We start from the raw sequence: 23,345 nt of genomic DNA, 5'->3' as shown, positions 1-23,345 counted from the left end.
TTATGGCATAATGATAGCTAACATTTATATACATATACGCTATCAATATTCTATATAAAGGGAGAGCCTTCTCTAATTTCCTTTTTATTTTCCTAGTTAAAAATTCATTCTAACCCTAATTATTCTCTCTCTTCTTTTCCTATTGTACTTCCAAATCTTTCTATTTGTTTGTTCTTTAAATCTAGAAAATGCCCTATGGAAGAGTAACAAACTTCCCACATCAAAGCTTTTATTTTTGCAAATAGCCCAGATCTGGTCTAAACTCATTGTTTGAAGGTTGTCCTCATTGGGTTCCTTGAGGTGGCCAAATGTGAGAACCATTAAGGAGTTCAGGTCAATATTTAGTTTGTCAGTTTCCTTCTAAGGTCATGGAGGTTGCCCTGAAATTTCACTAAAGTAGATTTGAACCCTAATATATTCTCTTCACTGGACCAGAGATAAACTCATCTTCGTTTAGATACAGCCATGAGCTAATGCTAATAGGGTTCCTTTCTTGAGTTACTTTCAGTTCAGATTCTCCCTGTTAGCTTTAAATAGGATTTGTGTTTGACTCTGCTGTCCCAGTTAAATATTTCTTGCTGGGGTTTTGTTAAATACTGTTAAATTCAGAATATGAAGTTCCTGGACAGCTGATAGAGCTGGATTGAGAGCAATTTCATAGTAGTAATGGGGGAGTGTGTGATTGTATAGGTTATATCTTCTCTTAGGAAGGCAGGATACCTTTTAGGAACCTTCTTATTCCCAGCATCTTCTTTCTATAGCAGGAGAATACTGGGGAAAGAGGAAAAAAATCATAATTGATTAGTGTTTTCAAAAAAAAAAAATTGTCCAACTAATAGGAATATGAATTTAGATTTTTCTAATGCTATATATCAAATGTGAAATTTGAAACATTGCTTATAACTCTTTTCCATGTCTTTCTCTAAAGGACTGTATTTTAAAAAAAAATATTCTGATCTTAGCAAACTTGGGCATTAGTACATATGTAATAGCACAGAAAAAAAGGATTGTGCATGGAAGTATAGATTCCTATTATATGCAACTTACTTTTTTTTCCTCTGAGTATAAGAACTTAGTATATTGAGTTCATTTAAGTATATTGAGCTCATCCTGTTGCTTTCAAAGCTGTCCTTGTCTGTGCTTTTTCCTGGCTTTTCTTTTGTTCTCTGCATTTTTAAAAAGATGCTTGAATGTCTCTTTCTACTCTCACCCTTTCCTCTCTTTTTCTCTCTTTCCCTCCTTCTGTTTCTTTCTTCCTCTATCCCTAGCCCTCTTTCCTTTTCCTTATTTTACTTTATCCTCTCACATCCCCAAACTGGGAAAACAAGAAAGAAAACAAGAAAGGAAAGTCTATTTTTTCTAATTTTTGCATTTTATTTATATATTTTTATTTTGAACTTTCCCAACACCAGAAGATTAGTCATTTACTTTTGTATAGTAGAACAAATTGTATATGACATTGCAAGTCTGCATTGTATACAACTTACTTTTCTTTTAAAAATTTTAATCAGCTCAGTTTATAGCTTTCAAAGCTAACTTGCTTGACTACCTTTTCTGGTCTTCCTTTTGTCCTATTATTTTTATTTTTCAAAGAAATGTCTCCATGAAGACCTTTTTTCTTCTCATTTTTACCCCCATTTTAAAAAATCTTATCTACATCCTCCCTCACCATTCTACTTTTCCTATTCCAAAATGAAAAACAAAGTACTAGTATTTTAATCTAATTTGATAAAAAAAAGTATTGTTTGTGAGTAAGAGAACCATTTGTCCTTCCTTTTAGGAAATAAGTGCTTCAAAAGGGCATTGAGAATGTTCTACAAGTATTAGCCATTGAATAGCTAAGTCACAAACCAACCTATAAGAAACATTGAAATGGAAACTACTGCTGCCTACTAATTTGAAACTTTTTATTTATATCTTTCTTGCTGTTTTAAGAAAGAAGCCCAGATCCCTACAATTGGGAAAAATTTGTGAATAAGGGAGTTATGAAGACCTACTTGGCTCTCATGAAGTTTCCAAGAGGGGCAAGAGTAAAAGGAAAGAAATTCCTATCACATTGTACCAAAATTGATTTGAGTTTTTAATAGTCATGTTGAGGTGGGGAAAGGGGGAACCCCAAAAGTTTGAGGTCCTAGACTGGTGTTTCAAAGTGTCTCAAAAGAATTTGCAGGCTTGAACCTATTTCCTAGTCAAGGGGCAAAGTTTATTGTAAGTAATTATAATGCCATTACAAAGCAGACTGAATTGTAAGGGAATTCAGCAGAAAAACAGAAGTAAGGCTGTATCCAGCTTTCAATCATAAATATGCTAGTTCTATGGCTCATAGGTAGGAAGGTGTGGTCTCTGGAATTTGGTTCTTGGTTGATCAGATTATTACCGACAAGATTACCAATCAGGAATGAATTGAGGAATGGTCTCCGGAATCAGGCAGATTGTCAGAACAACAGCATTCCTAGTTTGGGTACTGGCGGCAAAAAGGGCGGGGGGGGGGGGGGCGCAAAAGCCAGAGGACTTTGGATTCAGATGGATTGTCAGAACAGAAGCCCCAAGGTCAGGGGAACCCAAAACCACCATTATATTTCCCTAGGAGCTATACCATATCAGTCATACTTTATTTTAGTAGCTTTAATGCTTCTGTGATTATAACAACAATAATAATGATAGTAATAGTAATAATTACTGATATTAATGTAATGCTTACTATATGTTGGGCACTTTGCTAACTAAGCATTTACAATTAATTTGTTTGATTCTTACAATAACTCTGGGAGGTAGGTGCTATTATTATTACTATCCTCATTTAGGAAACATAGGCAAACTAGGGTTTCCCCAGGATCACACAGCTAAATGTCTGATGCTGTATTTGAACTTTTCTTCCTCATTCCAGACCCTGTGTTTGATCCACTGTGCCATCTAAGTAATATTAGCCTCACAGCTCCATGCACAGATAGAGACTTAAATTTGGGTTAAATAAAGGAATATTAAATAAAACTTTGGTTCTGTGATTTCAATGGTATAGCGAACTTTAAGGTGGGGAAATTCCTTTTACAAAGTCAGATTGTACCTTCTTTGCAACCTACAGTCAGTAAAGAGACATCTAGAGTAGTACTTTTCAAATTTTTTGATCTCTGGACCCTTTTACACACTAAAAAATTATTGAGGACCTCTCCCTCTCTGCTAAGAACTTTTGGTTATATCACATATCCAGTGATATTGACCATATTAAAACTGAAAACATTTTAATATTATTATGAAAATAGTTTTGTTTTCTTAAGCCCCCCCTTAAAATACCCACAAGACCACATTTTGAAAACTAATGGACTAATTTGTTGAGAAGTTAAATGACTTACTTGGCCTTACAAACTAGTCTGTAGTACAAGTAGAATTTAAAATTCCTGACATCCTAGATTCAAAAAAGTCCAACTTTTTATGTACTCTATAGTCTCCTCTTTATCTCCTCCTCCAAAAAAGCACTTTGAAAATAGAAATAGATAAGTAACATTTGCATGCTGGATTTGTACATTTTAGCATTAATTAGGTGATTTAAAGTAATTAATATTAAGGCATACTTGATGCTAAATTCTGTCATTTCCTTTTTTTTTTAATTTTATAAATTGCTGAAACTGCTAGAACTGACTCTACAATGTGTACTTTGCCAAAAAACTTGGAAGGTAAAATGGGTGAAGAAACTTGGGATAATTTACGTTCCAAAATGATAATCCATTAATTTATACAAATATACTTATACTTTCCTTTTGTAAAATGGATTGACTATTTTAATATATTTTATATAATCATATTGAATTAATATAATATTTAAAAACTCTTAGTTCACAGGCAAAAGTATATAGAAATATTGAGTTCCTGCCATGTGTATATTTTCTTTAATTATTTGTCATTCACTACAATAATATTTTTTCTCATTTTCTTGCAGAAGAACTTCCTCATTGGGTACTGTCAGCTATGAAATGTTTAGCAAATTGTAAGTATACTTTTATCACTGGCTGTACAAATTTAGTCAATACTAAGGGCCTAAATACAAAAAACTTAATTTCTATTCAGCAAACTTCTTTCTGAGAGCACCTATCACAATGTTGACATGTGTGAGGGCATAATAAATGTTATTGATTAATAATATTGAGACTCAACATTATCAGTTAATATTTGTTGAACTTCCTCTCTTTTTCTCTCTTCTCCCTTCCCTCCAAAATTATTATATGTTAGTAGCCAATTTAGATTTTTTTGAACACTTTAATGTGCATGGGATCCTGAACTAAATGTGGAAAACAGATAAAACTGTCATTCAGTTAAATTCATTCATGCACAATTAACTTCTTTGGGCTTGGGGAATTATTTATAAAAGCATTCCACAAATGAAATATTATCATTTTGGGTTTTTGTTGTTGTTGTTGTTGTTGTTGTTTTAGCAGTACTTAGATTTGTACTATCTATAAGTTGTCTCCCCTATTATTCTTTGAGCTTCTTGAGAGGAAGAACTATCTTTTACAACTTTTTTCCCCATCCCTTAACAGCATGTCTGGCACATATTACCCATTTAATAAATTTTTTATTACCAGTTTTTTGCGGTTCAGTAGTTTTTGATCATGTCCAACTCTTTGCTACCACAATTTTATTTGTTGACAAAGATACTGGAGTGGTTTGCTATTTACTTCTCTAGCTCATTTTATAGATAAGGAAATTGAGACAGAATGAAGTGTCTTATCTAGGATCACATAACTATGGAATGTTTGGAGTCAGATTTGAACTCAAGAAGATGAGTTCCTGTCTTCAGGCTAGGTACTCTATTCACTGTGCCATCTGGCTGCCCCAGAATGACTTTTATTATTGTTATTGTTGTCATTTTGCTGTCGGGCTGCATTTTAATATGTAATATATTGCTTTTTCTCCTCAGTCTGTATTCCACCAATGGATCATGGCATGAAAAGGAGCCTTCTGTTCTCACTGCCATCTGAGCATAAGCTCTAGTAGGTCCTACTGATCTGAAAAGGCTTTGAGTACAGACTCAATAATGAATTGGATATCTATCCTCTGAGGAATGGCCTTACCAAATTTGGAGAGGCTCATCACCAGAGGGTTGGATGCCAGATGGTTAATATTTCTTTTGGCGTTAGTATCTCACTAACTGTTTTATTAACACTTGGAAGAATTGCAATCCACATTAGTGATGGAGGAGCCACACAGACAAAGACCGTTGTTTTGAAGTGATGTTTTGCCTAATTGGTTTGATTACTAAGAAAGTCATTTTGACTCCAAGGTCTGAGTTATGAGACTTTAAAAAATAAATTCAGCTTTTTTAACTTTACAATGAAAAATTCTGGATTTATTAAATTTTCATTTATTCTAGGCAGAGCATTATTATACTAGTTTTTAGATAATAGATTTATACCTTATATAACTCATGTAATTCACACAAATAGTTATAATTAAGTTAAAAATAATATGAACATCTGAGTAGTTTCAATCACAGTTCATTGTGTAGTCTGAGAGGGGAAAGGCCATTCCTTATCAAAGCACACAAAGGATGATTGAGAGGCCATAGGGGAGAAGACCTGTCAAGAGGCATTGAAATAGTCCTGGAAGGTGTTAATTAGGGCCAATTCTAGGGTGCTAGTAGTATGAGTGGAGAGCAAAGGACTGAATTCAAGAGAGATTTTAGTAAAAGACTGAATTTATTTATTGGATTTGAGAGTTGAAAGTAAGAAATAACTCTAAGATACAAAATAATATTAATAAGAAAAAAAGGTTATATTTTTTCAGGGCTCTAATCTATGAGAATTATTTGTAATTTGCCTATACATTATTGCATATAAATTGCTACTAAAGTGACACTTGAAAACAATCAGCAGACCTCTACTGCTAAGAAGTCTACACTTTCTTCTTTTTGAAACTATTTTGCTCCCTTTTTTCTTTGTAGCACAGAGGGCCAATGTAGAAACTGAAGTATTTCTCCTCTCAATGTCTTCTCATCTATATTCATTACCCATTGCCATCTTGGACTGAGAGTTAGGAGACATGTTTAAAGCTCAGTTCTATCATGAACTGTCTCTTTCCCCATTTGAACGGATTCCATGCTTCCATTCTGTCATTTCTTACCTTTACTAGTTCACCTGCCTTTTAGTCCTCATGTTTTCATTTTATTTCTCCCCCATCTTCTCGCCACCAAAAAAAAAAAAAAAATCATTTGCCTGTGTTACATTGCCTCAGGACCATGTTCTCTAAGTTTGAAAGAGTGCTGGTTCAAAATTTTTTCAGGTCATGCTGTGGGCTGTGCTAGGGATTCTCAGAGTTACACAGAGATAAAAAGACAAGGTCTCAGTTGTCATTGGGCTTACAGTTTCATTGATGAGGCAAGACTTAGATACAGGGAAAAAATAGAAAATAATAGGGAATGACATTAGAATGTAATGTTAAAATAAAGAGTTTTTGGTGAGCTTCAATAGTCAGGGAAGTTTTTTTTTTTAATTAAAAGTTTTAATTTTCAAAACCATATGCATGGATAATTTATTTTAATACTAATACTTGCAAAACCTTGTGTTACAAATTTTTCTTCTCCTTCCTATAACTCCTCCCCTAGATGGCAAGTAATCTAATATATGTTAAACATGTTTAAAAATATATGTTAAATCAAATACATGTGTACAAATTTTTACAATTATCATACTGCACAAGAAAAATCGGGCCAAAAAGGAAAAAGAAAGAAAAGAAAAAAATAAGCAAACAACAACAAAAAAAGTGAAGATGCTATCTCGTAATGCACACTCAGTTCCCACAGTTCTTTGTCTGGGTGTAGATGACTTTCTTCATCACAAAATCATTGGAACTGGTCTCAGTCATCTCATTGTTGAAAAGAGTCATATCAATCAGACTTGATCTTCATATAATTTTGTTGTTTTCGTGTACGATAATGTTCAGGAAAAGTTTTGAGCAAAGTTGTCTTGGGTTGAAATTGAGTGGAAAGAGCAGTGGTGTGTGAATTCCAGGCAGAGGTGTTACCCTAGCAAGGAAAGATTTGCTGTAAGAACTTAGAATGAAGGTTTTTTTTTTTTTTTCCATCTTTCTATTCTCTGTGTTTTGCATTCAGTATATAGCATGTAATAGATGCTTAATAAATGCTTGTTAAATTAAAGAATAAGCATAGCATATTTAAGGGACAAGTAAGAGACTGGCTTGGATAGAATGAAATACTTGAGTGGGGGAGTAGTGTTACCCAAAGTTGGATGATTAGGGAGGAACTATAATATAAATGATTTTCAGTGCTAAATTGAGACATTTGAATATTATCAAATGAGATATTTGTAAAAAGCAGTCCAATGCCAGAAACCCTTTTGCCTTTCCCACATGATCCTGTGGGTTAGGGGTTCTTAATCATTATTGTGTCATGGATTTCTTAAGAGTTTGGTTAAAGCTATAGACCTCTTTTCAAAATAATGTCTTTATTTGCGTAAAATAAAATAGGATTAAAAAAGGAAATAAATCTTTTAAAAATAGTTTTCAAAATAATTCTCCAACAAAATAGATAAACTTAGAAAGCCATTAAATGATTAAAGGCTCAGAAAGGAGACCTCTCAAAAAGCATTAAAGGAACTAGAATTATCTATCCATGGAAAAGAGAAAGCTAATGGATGATTAAACAATGATCCTTAAATATATTAAGTATAATTATATTAGGTTGTAAACTTCTGGAGGCTGAGACTGTCATATATATATATATATATATTATATATATATATATATATATATATATATATATATATATATATATAATATTTATCCTGTATACCTCAGTGCTTTATAGCTGGCATTTACAAAGTAAATATTTGTTAAATTTTCTATTGTGCATATTCACTAAAGTCAATACAATAGGAAAAGATCTTAAACAGTGCTTTTGAATCCACTTCACAGAATTAGAATTATATTTGGCCAGAAAAAAATTTTTTTGACCTCCTTCAAAGTCATTTTACCTACAAACTCAGGTGCCCATGAAAGCCTTCAAAAGAGTAACTGATTAGATAGGTATATTATCTTGCATTTAGCCAATTGCCTCATGTTCTTTGTTTGCTCCATCCTTTCCAGTTTTTTTCTAGGTCTTTTGCATAAAAGAAATTATTTTTTTTCCTTCATAGAATCATTATACTTTTAGAGCTGGAAGGCACTTTACAGCTTGTAAGGTACAATCTTCTCTCTCTTTTCTCTTCTCTCTTTTCTCTCTCTCTCAAACAAGGAGACTAAGATCAAGGACTCGTGATTGTCATAATCATGAGAAGAATTTCATGCTGCCACTAATAGAAGTTATTCAAATTATGATCTCACCAATTTAGAATTTTTTTCAGTCACATGTGACCTATCATGCCTGACTGTCCAACATGTGCCATTCTTGTCCATATCTCCCCAAATATTTGTTATGGATCTAGTGTGCTTGAACCCTTTTTTATTTTCTCCTGACATCACAGTATTGGCCCTTACAGTTGTGTGGTTTCAAGCACAAATCTTCTTACAGATTTAACACAATCCAATGATTCTTGCCTTCATTTCCTTTAGTGCTACTTTTATCTATAATAACATTGCATAGATTGTAGTGTTAGGGCTCAGGCATGGTGATTCCTTAAATATCTTTGTTGGAGAAAAATTTTTGAAATTTTTTAATAAATCTTTTCCATTTCTCTTTTGTTGTCCTCTTTTTTTTTTTTTTTTTAATTATTGTTACCCTCAAATGTCCTTAGCATGCTTTTGCTTAGTCGGTTGTTTTATCAAGCTTTTTAAAAATTGTTTATCTTTCACTTCTTTTCTTTTTACTTTATTAGACTCATCTTTCTTCATAAGGTTTTAGAGATGAACTCATTTGTTCTATTTGTATGATAGTTAACTTGAATGGGTTTAACTTCTCAATTTTATTATAATAGTTGTTGTTGATGTCATTTCTGTTATTCATCCTGATATCTAAAAGTAGCCCACTTTTAATTTTTGATAGCATTTAAGTAATTCAAGGTCAAATCTTTCTAATTTTATGCCATGTATTTTTTTCTTTTTCTTTTTTTAAATACACAATCTGATCTTTATTCCCACAAGTTGATAGTCTGACTGAAACCAGATAACTGGCTTAGGTGTAATTTCGCCATCAATATGATGGATTTTTTGCTCATTAAAATAAAGGGAAGTTAGGATTTTTAATGCTACTGTTTATTGTTCTTCATGACCTATCAGCTTTTTTTGGAAGAAAATATTCCATGCTAAGGAAGTGTGAGCCTTCTACATAATTTGCAAGTATTTGACCTCTCTCATTTCTTTCTTCTAAGATATACTTTCCCATTTATTTTTTCCCATACTTACATTTCCCATCTTTGCATGAAGTCACCAAGTATCAGAGTCAGGTTCCAATTGGTGAGAACAATGGAACCCATTAAGGGGTCACATTATTCAAACTTGAACTTTATTTTTTTCTTGGGCGGGAAGCAATGGCCATATTTTGCACAATTATAATCTCAGTATGAATTTGAATATGTGTGACACATAAATTAATTGTTTGCATTAATTTGATTTGAAGAGTTTTGCCAAGTCAAGTTCTTGATAATATTGCTCTATCATTTTGTCTTCAGGAAGTGATATTGGTGAGTAGTATCAATTTTTCATGGTGGTCTTTTTGCAAATGGTTATATTATTAATTATTATATTAATAGTTATATTATTACTGTAATATGTGATGAGTAAATATCCGTGGGAGTAATATTTCTTATAGCATTTAGATATATGATAAAACCTAATCCTGCCAACTTCTTTGTTTGCCTCTTCATGGAGCTCTTGTGGGTCATCTTTCCATTTCCTTGAAACTTTCCTTTTTTATTTAGGTTTATTTTATAATATCATGAATATTGGACTGATAAACTTTAGTTCCCAGAACAGTATTTCTACTGTACTATTCATTGTATAAGGACTTTTCATTTAGAGGTTTTTTTTTTTTTTTTTTTTTTTTTTTTTTTGCTATGTAGTTAATTTTCAGTCATGCCTGATTTCAAACTGAAGTGGCTTGTCATTTTCTTGAGGAAATTGAGACCAAAAAAAAAGGGTTAAATGATTTACCCAGAGTAACACTAGTAAGAGTCTGAAACTGGATTTGAACTCACAGAGATGAATCTTCCCTTTTCTAGGTCTACTGCTTTGTCTATTGTGCCATTAAGAGACAAATTGTAGCTCATTGACAATATAAACATTATAATTCTTCACACTTTCTGCCTTCTTTCCTGCTACTCTGTCTCTATCATTGCAGAAGTAAAAATAGCCTGTGTAAGACTGATGGCCATTTTTCATTTTTCTTTGTTTTATGAGTTGCTGTCAATAGAAATTTTTTTCATTTCTTAATAGTTTTCTAATGATGTGCCTATCTGTGATTACTTAGGTTGACTTTTGGAAAACAGAGTTTGTTGGCAATGCTATATTCAAAGATTTTTTTCCCTTAACAGTAGGAATCTACCAGAGTTTTATAGGTTCTATGCCTTGTGGCCTTGCCTTTGAGAAGTCAATCATCTCTGTGCTACAAAGAGGACTTTGTGATGGTAGAACAGATTATTGAAGCAAACTATAAAATCTCCTTTTCTGGATGTTATTTAAAATAGAATTCAGTCATTTATTTAAATGCAAGATAACCTTATTTCACCATATGATTTCTGTGATTTCATGGTGTGGAAAACATGAATTGTCTTTTTCATGTGGCATTTATCAAAATGAGATATTCTTTTAAAAACTGCATCAAGTGAAAAGATTTTTCATTTTCCCTAGCAATTGTGTTTTCTTCAGTATCTCAATAAAACTGTATATGGCCAAGAAAAATTAAGAATATCTGAAAACTACTGATACCTTTTTTTAAAAAGAGATTTTTCAGAAAGACACAAAATAGGGCTATTCATTTAAAGTAGATTAAGCTGTAGTCTAATTCTTTTTGTTTCTTTTTAGAGCAGATTTTAAGTTTTCCATGACACTGTCATTGAATTGTGTAGTCTTCGATAACTCTCTCTCCCTGTCTGTTCCTCATTTTCTTCATTTGTAAATCTTTGAGCCCTTTTCCAGTGTTCACATCCTTATTCTTGACTCATGAACACAGGAATTGGGCCAACATTGAGTAAGATTCTATGTTTGTTTATTGTAATCATTTATGCTGTTTTAAGGAGGCATATTTGATATTCCCTAAAATATTTAGCTAGCTTAATTGTGCTAATGAAATTTTTTTTTCCCTTTTTTCTTTTTTTTTTTTTTAAACAGGGCCTAGTTGTTCAGACTTGAAGCAGCCTATGTATTCAGGGTTTGAAAAAGATGTCTTTAAAACAATAGCAGATTACTATGGTCACTTGAAGGAACCTCTGCTCACATTTCAGCTTTTTGATGCCTTTGTCAGTGTGCTGGGTAAGTTGTAATGCAATGAATAGAAACAGTACAATAGGTATGGAACCATTTCTTCTTGCATTATTTTAAAGCTTTCTTCTGCTATAGCTGGCAGCATTTCAAAGAATTAAAATCTGTTGTCCAATGAAGGGTATTTGATTGAGTTTGAGCTCTTCTGTGAGAATACTTTAAGGCAGGAAAACACTTAAAACATGTAGGAGACTCCAGGCAAAAGGCCTATTGGTTTAAATTTTATGAAGAATAATAATATACTGAAGTGTCATCTTCTTATGAGAAAGTCTAACATCACTGCTGAAGCAGCAAGTGAGTTTGGCATTTACTGTCCTTTATTAAATCTCCTACACAGGATATGACTTTATTAACACCCACGTGTGGGAGCTCTATTTTCATCCAGAAGACTAAACTTTCCTTTTATGAAAGAAATAGATTCTTAGATTGACAGCAGCATTTCAATCTTGCGTATTTATCTTTCTGACAAATAATCCCCATCTAAAAAGTCACATAGTAGGGTGAATAAAGTTCACATTTTGCCTTTAGGTTCTTCAAAATGTATTACTTTAGGGAAGTACATTCTCAGTCAGCCATTTGGATGTTCTGTTTAGTAACAATTCTTGTTTTGACACTAAGGCATTTTATTAAAAGACTAAATCATTTAAATATCACATGATGTAATATAAAAGTGAGAGAATTAGCATATTCTTCGTCTTGAATGTTCTTGATGTTTAACAAGAGACATAATCTGTCTGCCTGAAGCTGTACTATTAATGGCTGATGCTACAGTGCCTGTAAGAAACAGGAAAATTGTCAGCTTCGTGAATATAAATTATTGTTCTGTGAATGAGAAAGCTGATTTTTTAACATGGTATTTTGGAACCTAGAATATTGTGAAAACTCATAATATTAAGTAACAACAACTACTAATTATAAAACATGCACCAGGGAGTAGATTTGTGTTTTCAAAACAAGACAACACTGAAGGAAAGAATCCAGAAGCAATTGTCTGTTAACTGGATTTTACTATCTTTCTGCATTGTGCTCATTTTTTTTTTTTTTTTAATAAACAGAACTTTGGGGTAAGAAAGGACACTCAGGGATCATTGAATCCATCTCCTATCCAGATCATCAGTCCTAAATATAATTTGTCTTATTGTTTTAATTGTTTGGAAAATTTTTTATGTTGAAACAGAAATCTATCCTGTTTCTAATTCCCCTCATATCATCCTCTCACCTCCACCCCAAGCATATTCCATCTCCTGGTATTAATAGTATTTTAAGAACTTGGGGAACAGAACAAATCAAAGAGAACAAATCACTATAATGGCAGTTTGTTACATTTTATTTTTCAAAAATAAGGTTGTATTAATGTTTTCTGTTTCTTAAATCACTTTAATATCTCTTGTATCCCTCCTCCCCACACCAGAGGACCAGCCCCTGTGACAAATGATATTTTCTGGAGATGGGAAAACAAATTCAACATAGCAGATCAATATATTGAAAAACATGTACAATGGGTAACATTTATGGACCACTTCCACAAAGGAGTAGGTTAGGGATGTCTTCTCATATTCTTCATTTGAGTCACACTTGATCTTCATAGTTTTGCTGCTTTTGATTTTGTATTTTTGATTTTTTTCATATGTATTTGTTCTTTTCATTGTTCTTTAATTATTATAGTCTTTGTGTGTATTGTTTTCCCAACTCTACTTGCCTCATTGTTTATTAGTTCATAGAGATCTTTCCATGCTTTTCTGTGTTCATGACATAATCTCATTTGTTAAAGCACAGGGATATTCCATTACATTCATATACTACAATTTATTTAACCATTCCCTATCTAACAGGCATTTATTTTGTTTCGAATTCTTAGGTAACACAAAAAAAAATGCTGCTGTAAACCTTTTGAAGTATGTGGGGACTTGTTTCTTATTGATTTATAATTTCACAGTTCCATCAACAAAGTATGAGAGTTCCCATCTTTCCATAGCCCCTCTAATTTTAATTTTTGTTTTTTTTTTTTGGTCATTTTTGTTAATGTACAGCATATGAGGTGAAACCTTGGGGTTGTTCTGATTTGCATTTCTCTTCTTATTAATGATTTGCTCCATGTTATTATTAAAGAATAGGAAAAATTCTCTTAAAGTAGCTTTATAGAAAGGAAAATGGAAGATGAGTAGAGGAGATAAATAAATAGCAATCTGGTTTGGAGCCTTTACAGGCTGAATTTAAAGTTTGAAATCTCAATGATATCAATTCAATCCTTAATCTTTTTATGTTAGGTAAAGTTAGTCACTCAGTTTACATTTGACCATCCATTTAAAGTCTTTGAAAAGAACTATTCATTGATGATTTTTATTCAGTTTGTTCTTTTTGCCACAGTTAGTCTCTTTAGTACAATATTGAATATAAGTGGCGATAGAGGGCATCTTTGTTTTACTCCTGATGTTATTGATAAGGATTCTCGATCATCTCCATTCCAGACAATGCTTGCTCTTGCTTTTAGATAGATACCACTTAGCATTCTAAGAAAGCTTCATTTATCCTTATGTTTTCTAGTATTTTTAAATAGAAATTAATGTTTTATTTTGTCAAAAGTTTTTTCCTTCATCTTTTGAGATAATCATATGTTTTTTATTGATTCTGTTATTCATATGGTCATTTATGCTGATAGATTTCCTAATATTGAAGCAGCCTTGTATTCCTGGTATAAATCCCACCTAGTCATAATATATGTTCTTTGTGATATGTTACTGTAATTTCCTTGATAGTATTTTATTTAGTATTATAGTATTTTATTTAAAATTTTCATATTCATTTTCTTTCTTTTTTATTGTAGTAAGTTTATTTATTTTTTATACACATTGCTTTATGAATAATATTGGGAGAGAAAAATCAAAGCAAAAGGGAAAAGCCATGGGACAGATAAAAACACTGAACATAGTCTGTATTGATTTACATTCTCTCCTTAGTTCATTTTGTGGATGCATGTGGCATTTTCTGGCCAAAGTCTATTGGGATTGCTTTGGATCACTGAGTCATTGAGAAGAAACATGTCTTTGTAGTTGATTATTACACATTCTTGCTGTTATTGTATACAATGTATTTCTGATTCTGCTTATTTCACTTAGCATCAGTTCATGTAAATCTTTCCAGGCCTTTCTATAATCAGCTTGTTCATCATTTTTTATAGAACAATAATACTCCATTACCTTTATATGCCATGACTTCTTCAGTCATTCCCCAATTGATGGGTATCCACCCTTTTTCCAATTTTTTGCTACTACAAAAAAGAGCTGCTACAAACATTTTTGCACATGTGGGTCCTTTTCCCTCTTTTATGATTTCCTTGGGATCCAGACCCAGTAATGGCACTGCTGGGTCAAAGGATGTGCACAGTTTTATAGCCCTTTGGACATAGTTCCAGATGGCTCTCTAATATAGTGGAATCATTTCACAACTCCACCAACAATGCATTGGTGTCCCAGTTTTCCCACATCCCCCCCAACATTTATCACTATCTTTTCATGTCATCTTAGCCAATCTGAGAGCTGTGAGGTGATATTTCAGAATTGTTTTAATTTGTATTTCTCTAATCAATAATGATTTAAAGCATTTTTTCATATAACTATCAATGGATTTAATTTCATCATCTGAAAAATTTCCATATGCTTTGAGCATTTATCAATTGGAGAATGACTCGTATTCTTATAATTTTGACACAGTTCTTTATATATTTTAGAAATGAGACTTTTATCAGAAATACTGGCTGTAAAGATTTTTCTCAACTTTGTACTTTTCTTTTAATCTTGGTTCTGTTGGTTTTGTTTGTGCAAATACTTCTTAGTTTAATGTAATCAAAGTTGTCCATTTTGCCTTTCATAATGTTCTCTAGTTCTTTAATCATAAACTCCTTCCTTCTTCAAAGATCTGATAGGTAAATTATCCCTTATTTTCCTAATTTGTTTATGGAAACATCCTTTTATGCCCAATTCATGTATCCATTTTGACCTTATTTTGATATGGGGTGTGAGATGTAGGTCTGTGCTGAATTTCTGATATATTATTTTCTAATTTTCCCCAGCAATTTTTGTCAAATAGTAAATTCTTATTCCAAAAGCTGGATTTTGGGGGTTTATCAAATACTAGATTGTAATAGGCCTTAATTATTGTGTCGTGTGTATGTAATCTATCCTACTGATCTACCACTCATTTCTTAGCTAGTACCAAATGGTTTTGATGCTTTATAATATAGTTTTAGGTCTGGTACTGCTAAGCTACCATCTTTTGTGGTTTTTTTTTTTTTTTCATTAATTCTCTTGATATTCTTGACTTTTTGTTCTTCCAGATAAATTTTGTTATTATTTTTTTCTAGTCCTATAAAATAATGTTTTGGCAGTTTGATTGGTGTGGCACTAAACAAGTAGACCAATTTAGGCAGAATTGTCATTTATATTATATTAGTTCAGCCTACCCATGAACAATCAATATTTTCCAATTATTTGGAACTGATTTTATTTGCGTGAGAAGTGTTTTGTAATTATGTTCATAGAGTTCTTGGGTTTGTCTCGTCAGGTAGACCCCCAAGTATTTTATTTTCTTTACAGTAATTTTAAATTGAATTTCTCTATCTCTTGTTAATGGACTTTGTCAGTAATATATAGAAATGGTGATGGTTTGTGTGGGTTTATTTTGCTACTTTGCTAAACCTGTGAATTTTTTCCAGTAGGTTTTTCGGATGATATCCTAGAATTCTCTAAGTAGATCATATCATTTGCAAAGAGTGATAATTTTATTTCCTCATTGCCTATTTTAATTCCTTTAATTTCTTTTTTTTCTTTTCTTATTGCTAAAGCCAACATTTTTAGTACAATGTTGAATATTAATGGTAATAATGGGCATCTTTGTTTCACTCCTTATCTTATTGGGGATGCATTCAGCTTCTCTTGTTTACAAATAATGCTTGCTGTAGGTTTTAGGTAGATACACATCAGTTTTTATTTGGGAAATTGGTCTATAGTTTTCTTTTTCTGTTTTTATTCTCCCTGCTTAACATATCAAATCCATATTTGTGTCATAAAAGGAATTTGGTAGGACTCCTTTTACCATTTATTTTTTTTTCCCCAAACAGTTTGTACAGTATTAGCTCATTTATGGCTTATTAGATTTCTTTTCTAAAATAGAGTTATTTAAGCATTCTATTTCTCCTCTTAATCTGGGCAATTTATCTTTTTGCAAATAATTGTCAATTTTACTTTGATTGTCAGTTTTATTGGCATGTAATTGGGTAAAATTACTTCCAATAATTGTTTTCATTTCGTTTTCATTGGTTCATCTTTTCATTTTTAATACTGCTAATTTGGTTTCTTTTTTTTTAAATCAAATTAACCAATTATTTATCTGTTTTACTGGTTTTCTCATAAAAACAATCCCTAATTTTGTTTATTCATTCAATTATTTTTAATTTCCAGTTTTATTAATCTCTCTTTGGATTTTTCAGAATTTTCATTTTGATGTTTAATTAGGGATTTTTAATTTGTTCTTTTCCTAGTATTTTCTCCCATTGTTGTTACATACCCAATTCATTTGTTTTATGTCTGTCTGTCTTTTTCTATTATGGAAATATGGTTTGCATATCTTCATATGTATAATTGATATTATATGGTTTGCCTTCTCAATAGATGAGGAAGTAGCTAGAAGGAAGCAGAGAATTGGAACTAAAATATTTTTTAATGATTTTTTAAAATAAATTTTAAAAATAGGTTTTAAAAGTGAAACCACATCTACTTTACTGAAGATTTCACTGTTTAATTTGTTTCAAACTGACTTTTTAGTCTAGTGAAAGACATTTTACTTTGTGTTTATAGCATAGTTGGACTTAATGCCAAAGATAATAATCCTGGGAATATTAGTGGCTGTTGAGGTTTTTGAGGTATGAAATAGGATTTCTTTTAATATGTTGTAGTCTTTTAAAATAAAACCACTTAGCTTTACTAAATAAATCTAGGAATAGCCCCCTATTGCCTTTAAAATTTTATAGTCTTTCATTTCCAGAAGCTGTTACTTTTAGTGAAAGTTGATGTCCAAGTTGTGAGAACTTGGACCACCCCAGGCATCTGTGAAGATGGTAGAATAGTATGGGAACATCTCAGCTACAAACTGTCTGTGATTTTGTTGTTTCTCACATTTGATTTAAAACAGTACATGCATAAAATAAGCATTTTTAATGCTTTTTTATATTACAGTTTTTTGTTTTGTTTTAATTATTATTTATTTTTAACATTCTTTTCTTTTTAAATTTTGTGTTCTAAATTCTCTCCCTTCCTCCTATCTCCTACCCACCCACTTAAAAAGCAAGCAATATGATATCAATTATATATGTGAAATCATGCAAAACATATTTATATATTAGCCACAATTCCAAAAAAGGTGAGAAAATTATATTGTTTCAGTTTGCCCTCAGAGTTCACCTCTTTGGAGGTAGGTAGCATTTTTTCATCATAGGTCCTTTGGAATTGTCTTTGTATTGATCGGGGTAGCCAAGTCTTTCTCTGTTGTAGATTTCTTTGTTCTGTATGAGAGAGACTTTTGTCAAGTTCCCTACTCTACTGATCTAGTTACTGTTTCTCCCCCCCCCAAAAAAAAATGAAATGCTATTTTTTTTGTTTTTGATGAAATTTTTAGTGAGCACTGCTTCCCTTCCTTACAATTGTATTCTAAAACTTGACCAGGAATAAAATTCAACTCTCAATTCTCCATAATGGTTTGCAGATCCTCATCTTCTTTCTCTTTTTTGGAAAATCAGGACAATGTTTGCCCTTTTGTCTTGCTTAAATGGTTTTCCAAGGTCTTTCTCTTTGATTCATTGCTCACATCTACCACTTCCTTCAGGCTCTGGGGGATAATTCATTGTTCAGTTCAGTATTCAAGGAGGGCAAGTAAATGCTGCCCAACTTCATCACTTATCTTTGATTTCTATTCATTGATAATCATTTTTGTTCCATCTCTTTCCCAATTAAAGAGCATTTTTCCTGGAAGATAAAACACTGGCTTCTCTCCATCAAGTATCAAGCAACCATATTATCCCTTCTTTGATATTGTTCTTTGCCTATCATAGCTTAACAGTATGTATAGCATTTATTTCCAGCCTCAGTTCATTTAGAATAGTATGGAACTTAAAAATTCTTTTGATCATTGCCAGTATCAGTAGTTAATTGGCTTCCAGATTGGTGTGTTAAAAAACAAAAGACACATTTAATCTCAGTCATAAGGATTTAAAATTTAACATCTGATAATATTCTGGAAGATTGGCATAGAACAAAACCACTTCTCCATTCAGACCAACCACATACATAGTATGTCTAAGCTGATGTGAAAGTTTTAACAATAAAGTTACACACTATCTTTTTTTTTGTTTTGTTTTTTATTCTTGTCTTACATAGTTACTGCATTTTCTGGAACACTAAATTAGATTGCTTCCTTTCTTAATCCAATTAAATGCAGAAATCTTTCTCCTTTGGAAAGACGATTACCCTGGTGGATTATGTAGTCTACTTTGTTACATTTTTTTTCTTTTTCCTTTGAATAGTAATAATTTGTTCATATTTCACTGTTGGAAGAAATATAGGCTCATAGGATTTAGCACTTAAAGAGTCTTAGTGCCTCTTGTCTAATCCCCTCATTTGATAGATAAGGAAACTCTGAGCCCAGTGGTTAAATGAATTGTTCGAAGTCACTCAAATCATCAACACAGCCAGAGTTTGAATTTAGGTATTTCTGAATCTAGATCCACTAGTTGATGCCACATCTCTCTTCCTTAAGTCAGAAGATTTGTTTCTGCTACTAGCTATGTGACTTTAGGGAAATCATCGTCTTTAAGGGTCTCTTTAAAGTCCAGAAAACTACAATATACTGTAGTTCTTTGACTTCTGTGGGCTTCAGGTTATCTTCCAGATTAGAGAACTTACTGCAATCATAAAGATATGAAATTTGAGTATTGAACTTATTTTGCTTCTGGAAAAAATAAAACAAAAACTTAGTATTATAATTTTGGTTTTTAGGATCAAGAGTAAAATATTTAAGATAATATATATACTTTATACTTTATAGAAGGTGGTCTAAAAACCTATGTATTTTTACATACATACATAATATATTTTAAAAATTTGATAAGTTTTTGAATTTTTGATATTTTGATTTTTTGATAATTTGGTAAATTCTGATAATTTTCAAAATACATGCAAAGATGGTTTTGGTTTACTTGTAATCCTATATATTTTATTTTATGCATTTAAAGCTATTTTTCTGAGGCCCACAGGTTTCCCTAGGTTGTCCAATAGTACTATGACATACTAGAGGAGGGTTAAGAAACTCTTCTTTATAGCTTTTAAAAAAAATGTTCTCAAAATATACAATATGAATTTTTAAAATGTAAAACTAACAATAGTAACCAATTATTACACCCTTGCTCTGAGGGCAAGCAATAAGTTTTATATATATATATATAAATGAAATGAAAGATGAAGTAAATGAAGAAACAAAAGTTTGAGCTGTTTTTATTTCTTTTTAAAAAAAATTTAACAGTATCTTATTTTTCCAAATACAAGGTAGTTTTTGACATTCATTTTTGTAAGATTTTGTGTTGCAAATTTTTCTCCCTCCTTCCCTTTCCTCCTCCTTCCCCAAGAAGCAAGCAATCTGATATAGGTTAAATTTATTTAATTATTTTAAACATATTTCCATATCTGTAATGTTGAGCAAGAAAAATTGGATTATAAAGGGAAAAAAAAAACACTAGAAAGAAGAAGCAAACAAATAAACAAAAGATTCACATTCAGCTGCCATGGTTTTCTCTCTGGATGCAGTTGGCATTTTTTATCCTAAGTCTAATGGAATTGCCTTGAATTATTGCATTCTTGAGAAGAGTCAATCCATCTTGGTTGTCCTTCACATAATCTTGTTATTGCTGTGTACATTGTACTTCTGGTTCTGCTCACTTCACTCAGCATCACTTCATATAAGTATTTCCAGGTCTTTCTGAAATCAGCCAGCTCATCATTTCTTTTTCTTCTTCTTCTTCTTTTTTTTTTTTTTTTAGCTTTTTTAAAATTAAAGTTTTTTAATTTTCAAAAAACATGCATGCATATTTTTTTTAACATTAACCCTTGCAAAACCTTGTGTTCCAATTTCTGCCCTCCTTCCCACCACTCCTCCCCTAGATAGCAAGTAATTCAATATGTTAAACATGTAAAACATATATGTTAAATCCAATGTATGCATACATATTTATACAAATAACTTGTGGCTGCACAAGAAAAATCAGATCAAAAAGAAAAAAAATGAGAAAGAAAATAAAATGTAGGCAAACAACAACAAAAAGAGTAAAAATGCTATTTTGTGATCCACTTTGAGTTCCCACAGTCCTCTCTCTGTGTGTGGATAACTCTCTACATCACAAAACCATTGGAGCTGGCCTGAAATGATTCAGCAGCTCATCATTTCTTATAATTAATAATATTCCATAACATCCATATGCTATAACTTATTCAGCCATTCCCCAACTGGTGGGCATCCACTCAATTTACAGTTTCTTGTCACTACAAAAAGGGCTGCCACAAACATTTTTGCACATGTGGGTCCTTTTCCCCTCTTTTTGATCTTTTGGGGCTATAGACTCACTAGTGACACTGCTAGATCAAAGGATATGCACAGTTTTTTAGACCTTTGGGTACAGTTTCAAATTGCTCTCCAGAATGGCTGGATCAGTCCATAACTCCACCAACAATGCATTAGTGTCCCAGTTTTCCCACATCCCCTTCAACATTCATCATTATCTTTTACTGTCATCTTAGCCTATCTGAGAGATGTGAGGTTGTATCTCAGAGTTGTCTTAGTTTGTATTTTTCTAATCAGTAATGATTTAGAACATTTCTTCATATGACTAGAAATGGCTTTAACTTCTTCATCCCAAAAATTGTCTGTTCATATCTTTGACCATTTATCAATTGGTGAATGACTATTCTGATAAATTTGAAAATAGATTTCTATATATTTTAGAAATGAGGCCTTTATCAGAAATACTGGCTATAAAATTCCTCTTCTCCCTTCCCCCCAGTTTTCTGCTTCCCTTCTAATCTTGGCTGCATTGGTTTTGTTTGTGAAAAACCTTCTGTTCCCCTAGTGATTCAGTTGAGGTTAAATGACTTGCCCAGGATCACACAGCTAATAAGTGTTTAGTGTCTGAGACTGTGTTCAAAACCTTTTTAATTTAATGTAAGCAATTTGATTTCTTAAGCATTGCATCCCTATTGCCTAACAAATCACCCTTTCTTAGCTTAGGGCTAGACCCCAGATACACAAGGAGGCAGATTTTATACATCAAAAACGATCAAATAAGACCAATAAATAAAATAAAACTATTAACCAGCATACAAAATTTAGTAATCTGTTTTTTAATTAATTGAAATAAACATTAGAGACTTTTCGAGTTAAGAGCTATAAAGCAAACAGGTGTAATTCCCTGAAAGCAGAAAATGAGGTTTCTCATTCCCTCAGAGCGATTCCAGTTTCTCAGTCATGCAGGGCTAGGATCAAACAATGCAGTAAATAAGGTTTTTCCATAATTTCCATAATTGAATAAGGTTTTTTCACAAGGACATTGGATTAGATCCATAATTGAATAGGGCACAGAATTAAATAATAAGATAAAGTCAGTGTAATTCATTCAACTGTATTCAATCACACACACACAAACGCACACGTGTGTGTGTGTATACATGTGTGTATCTGCGTATAAACATATACACATCCACACACTTATAAGAAAATTACACAGTACAGTTATAGTTATAAGTGTAAAATGCTTCCAACGATACCACCAAATTTTCACAAGAGTAGGAATAGTACTCTTTTCTTCCTGTTCTGTGCCACAGGTTTTCTGTTTGTAGGGAAACTCCATAGCAAATAAAAATCTTCTACTAATACAGATGTATGATTAATCTGGCACTTAATGGTCAAGAGAGTGGCTTGTAGTATTGAGAGGATCAGAGTCCAGAGTCCAGGGACACATAGCTGGTAAAAGAGGAAGTTTTGTACCCAGATTTTCCTGATTCCAGAGTTGGTACTCTACTTCACGCCATAGTTCTTCAATCATAATCATAACCACTTCTGTTTATATCTTCCTTTATAGTTACAAAGCATTTTATAGATATAATAAAAACTGGTATTTGCACGGAACTTTAAGCTTTTCCTTGAATGCCATTGATGTTATCTCATTTTATCCATCTAATATTTCCATGAAATATATAATTTAAATATTTTGATGCTCTTTTACAACAGAGGAACCTGAGACCTAGAAAAGTTCAATAATTTCTCTAAGATCCCATAGCTAGAAAATGATACAATCTTGTGAGGTACACAGTGCAGATATTGCCCCCATTTTACAGATTAGTACACAGAGGCTCAAACAAGCTAATTACTCAAGGTCTTATCTAGTAAATCCAGCTTTTACTCAGATCCAACTTTTTTGCCTTCAAGTCCAATGCCTGTCTCCCTTTGCTTTTGGAAGTTCTAACACATTTAAAAGCTTCTTGTATCTTAGACCCCTGTGCTGTCTTTCTTTGTATCCTCATTACTTAATGCTGTGTCTGGTACATAGTAGGTGCTTAACAAATGTGGATTGACCAACTACTGAAGAATTAAATAAAAAAAATGCAATGCCATGCAATGAAATGGTGATACTGAAATGGCAATAAAATAACTTGTTGTTTTGGAATAGTAATGTCCTTTGAGAGAATGCTAATAAACAAAAGAGTGCTTCAAAAAATACTAATGGGCACATGCATGCAAGATACTTTTTATAAATGCTAGGGACACAGTGGGCAGAGCAGTGGGTCTAGAGTCAATATTTGAGTTCAGATGTGGACTCCAACACTTACTAG

The 23,345-nt window shown here is 32.2% G+C and overlaps 1 protein-coding gene across 1 annotated transcript in view; it reads left to right on the top strand.

The window, feature by feature from the left end:
• The window catches only part of DEPDC1B (DEP domain containing 1B), a 125,398-nt gene that overhangs the window by 72,295 nt on the left and 29,758 nt on the right, over positions 1-23,345 (top strand). The window contains exons 8-9 of the mRNA XM_051971223.1: positions 3,935-3,982; positions 11,272-11,412. Coding sequence (XP_051827183.1) covers positions 3,935-3,982; positions 11,272-11,412 — 189 coding nt within the window. The remainder of the gene's footprint in view (positions 1-3,934; positions 3,983-11,271; positions 11,413-23,345) is intronic.

This window comes from Antechinus flavipes, chromosome 1 (genome assembly GCF_016432865.1).
Source record: "Antechinus flavipes isolate AdamAnt ecotype Samford, QLD, Australia chromosome 1, AdamAnt_v2, whole genome shotgun sequence".
NCBI lineage: Eukaryota > Metazoa > Chordata > Mammalia > Dasyuromorphia > Dasyuridae > Antechinus > Antechinus flavipes.
The sequence above is the reverse complement of the archived record's forward strand: the minus strand, read 5'-3'. Positions and strand labels throughout refer to the sequence as shown.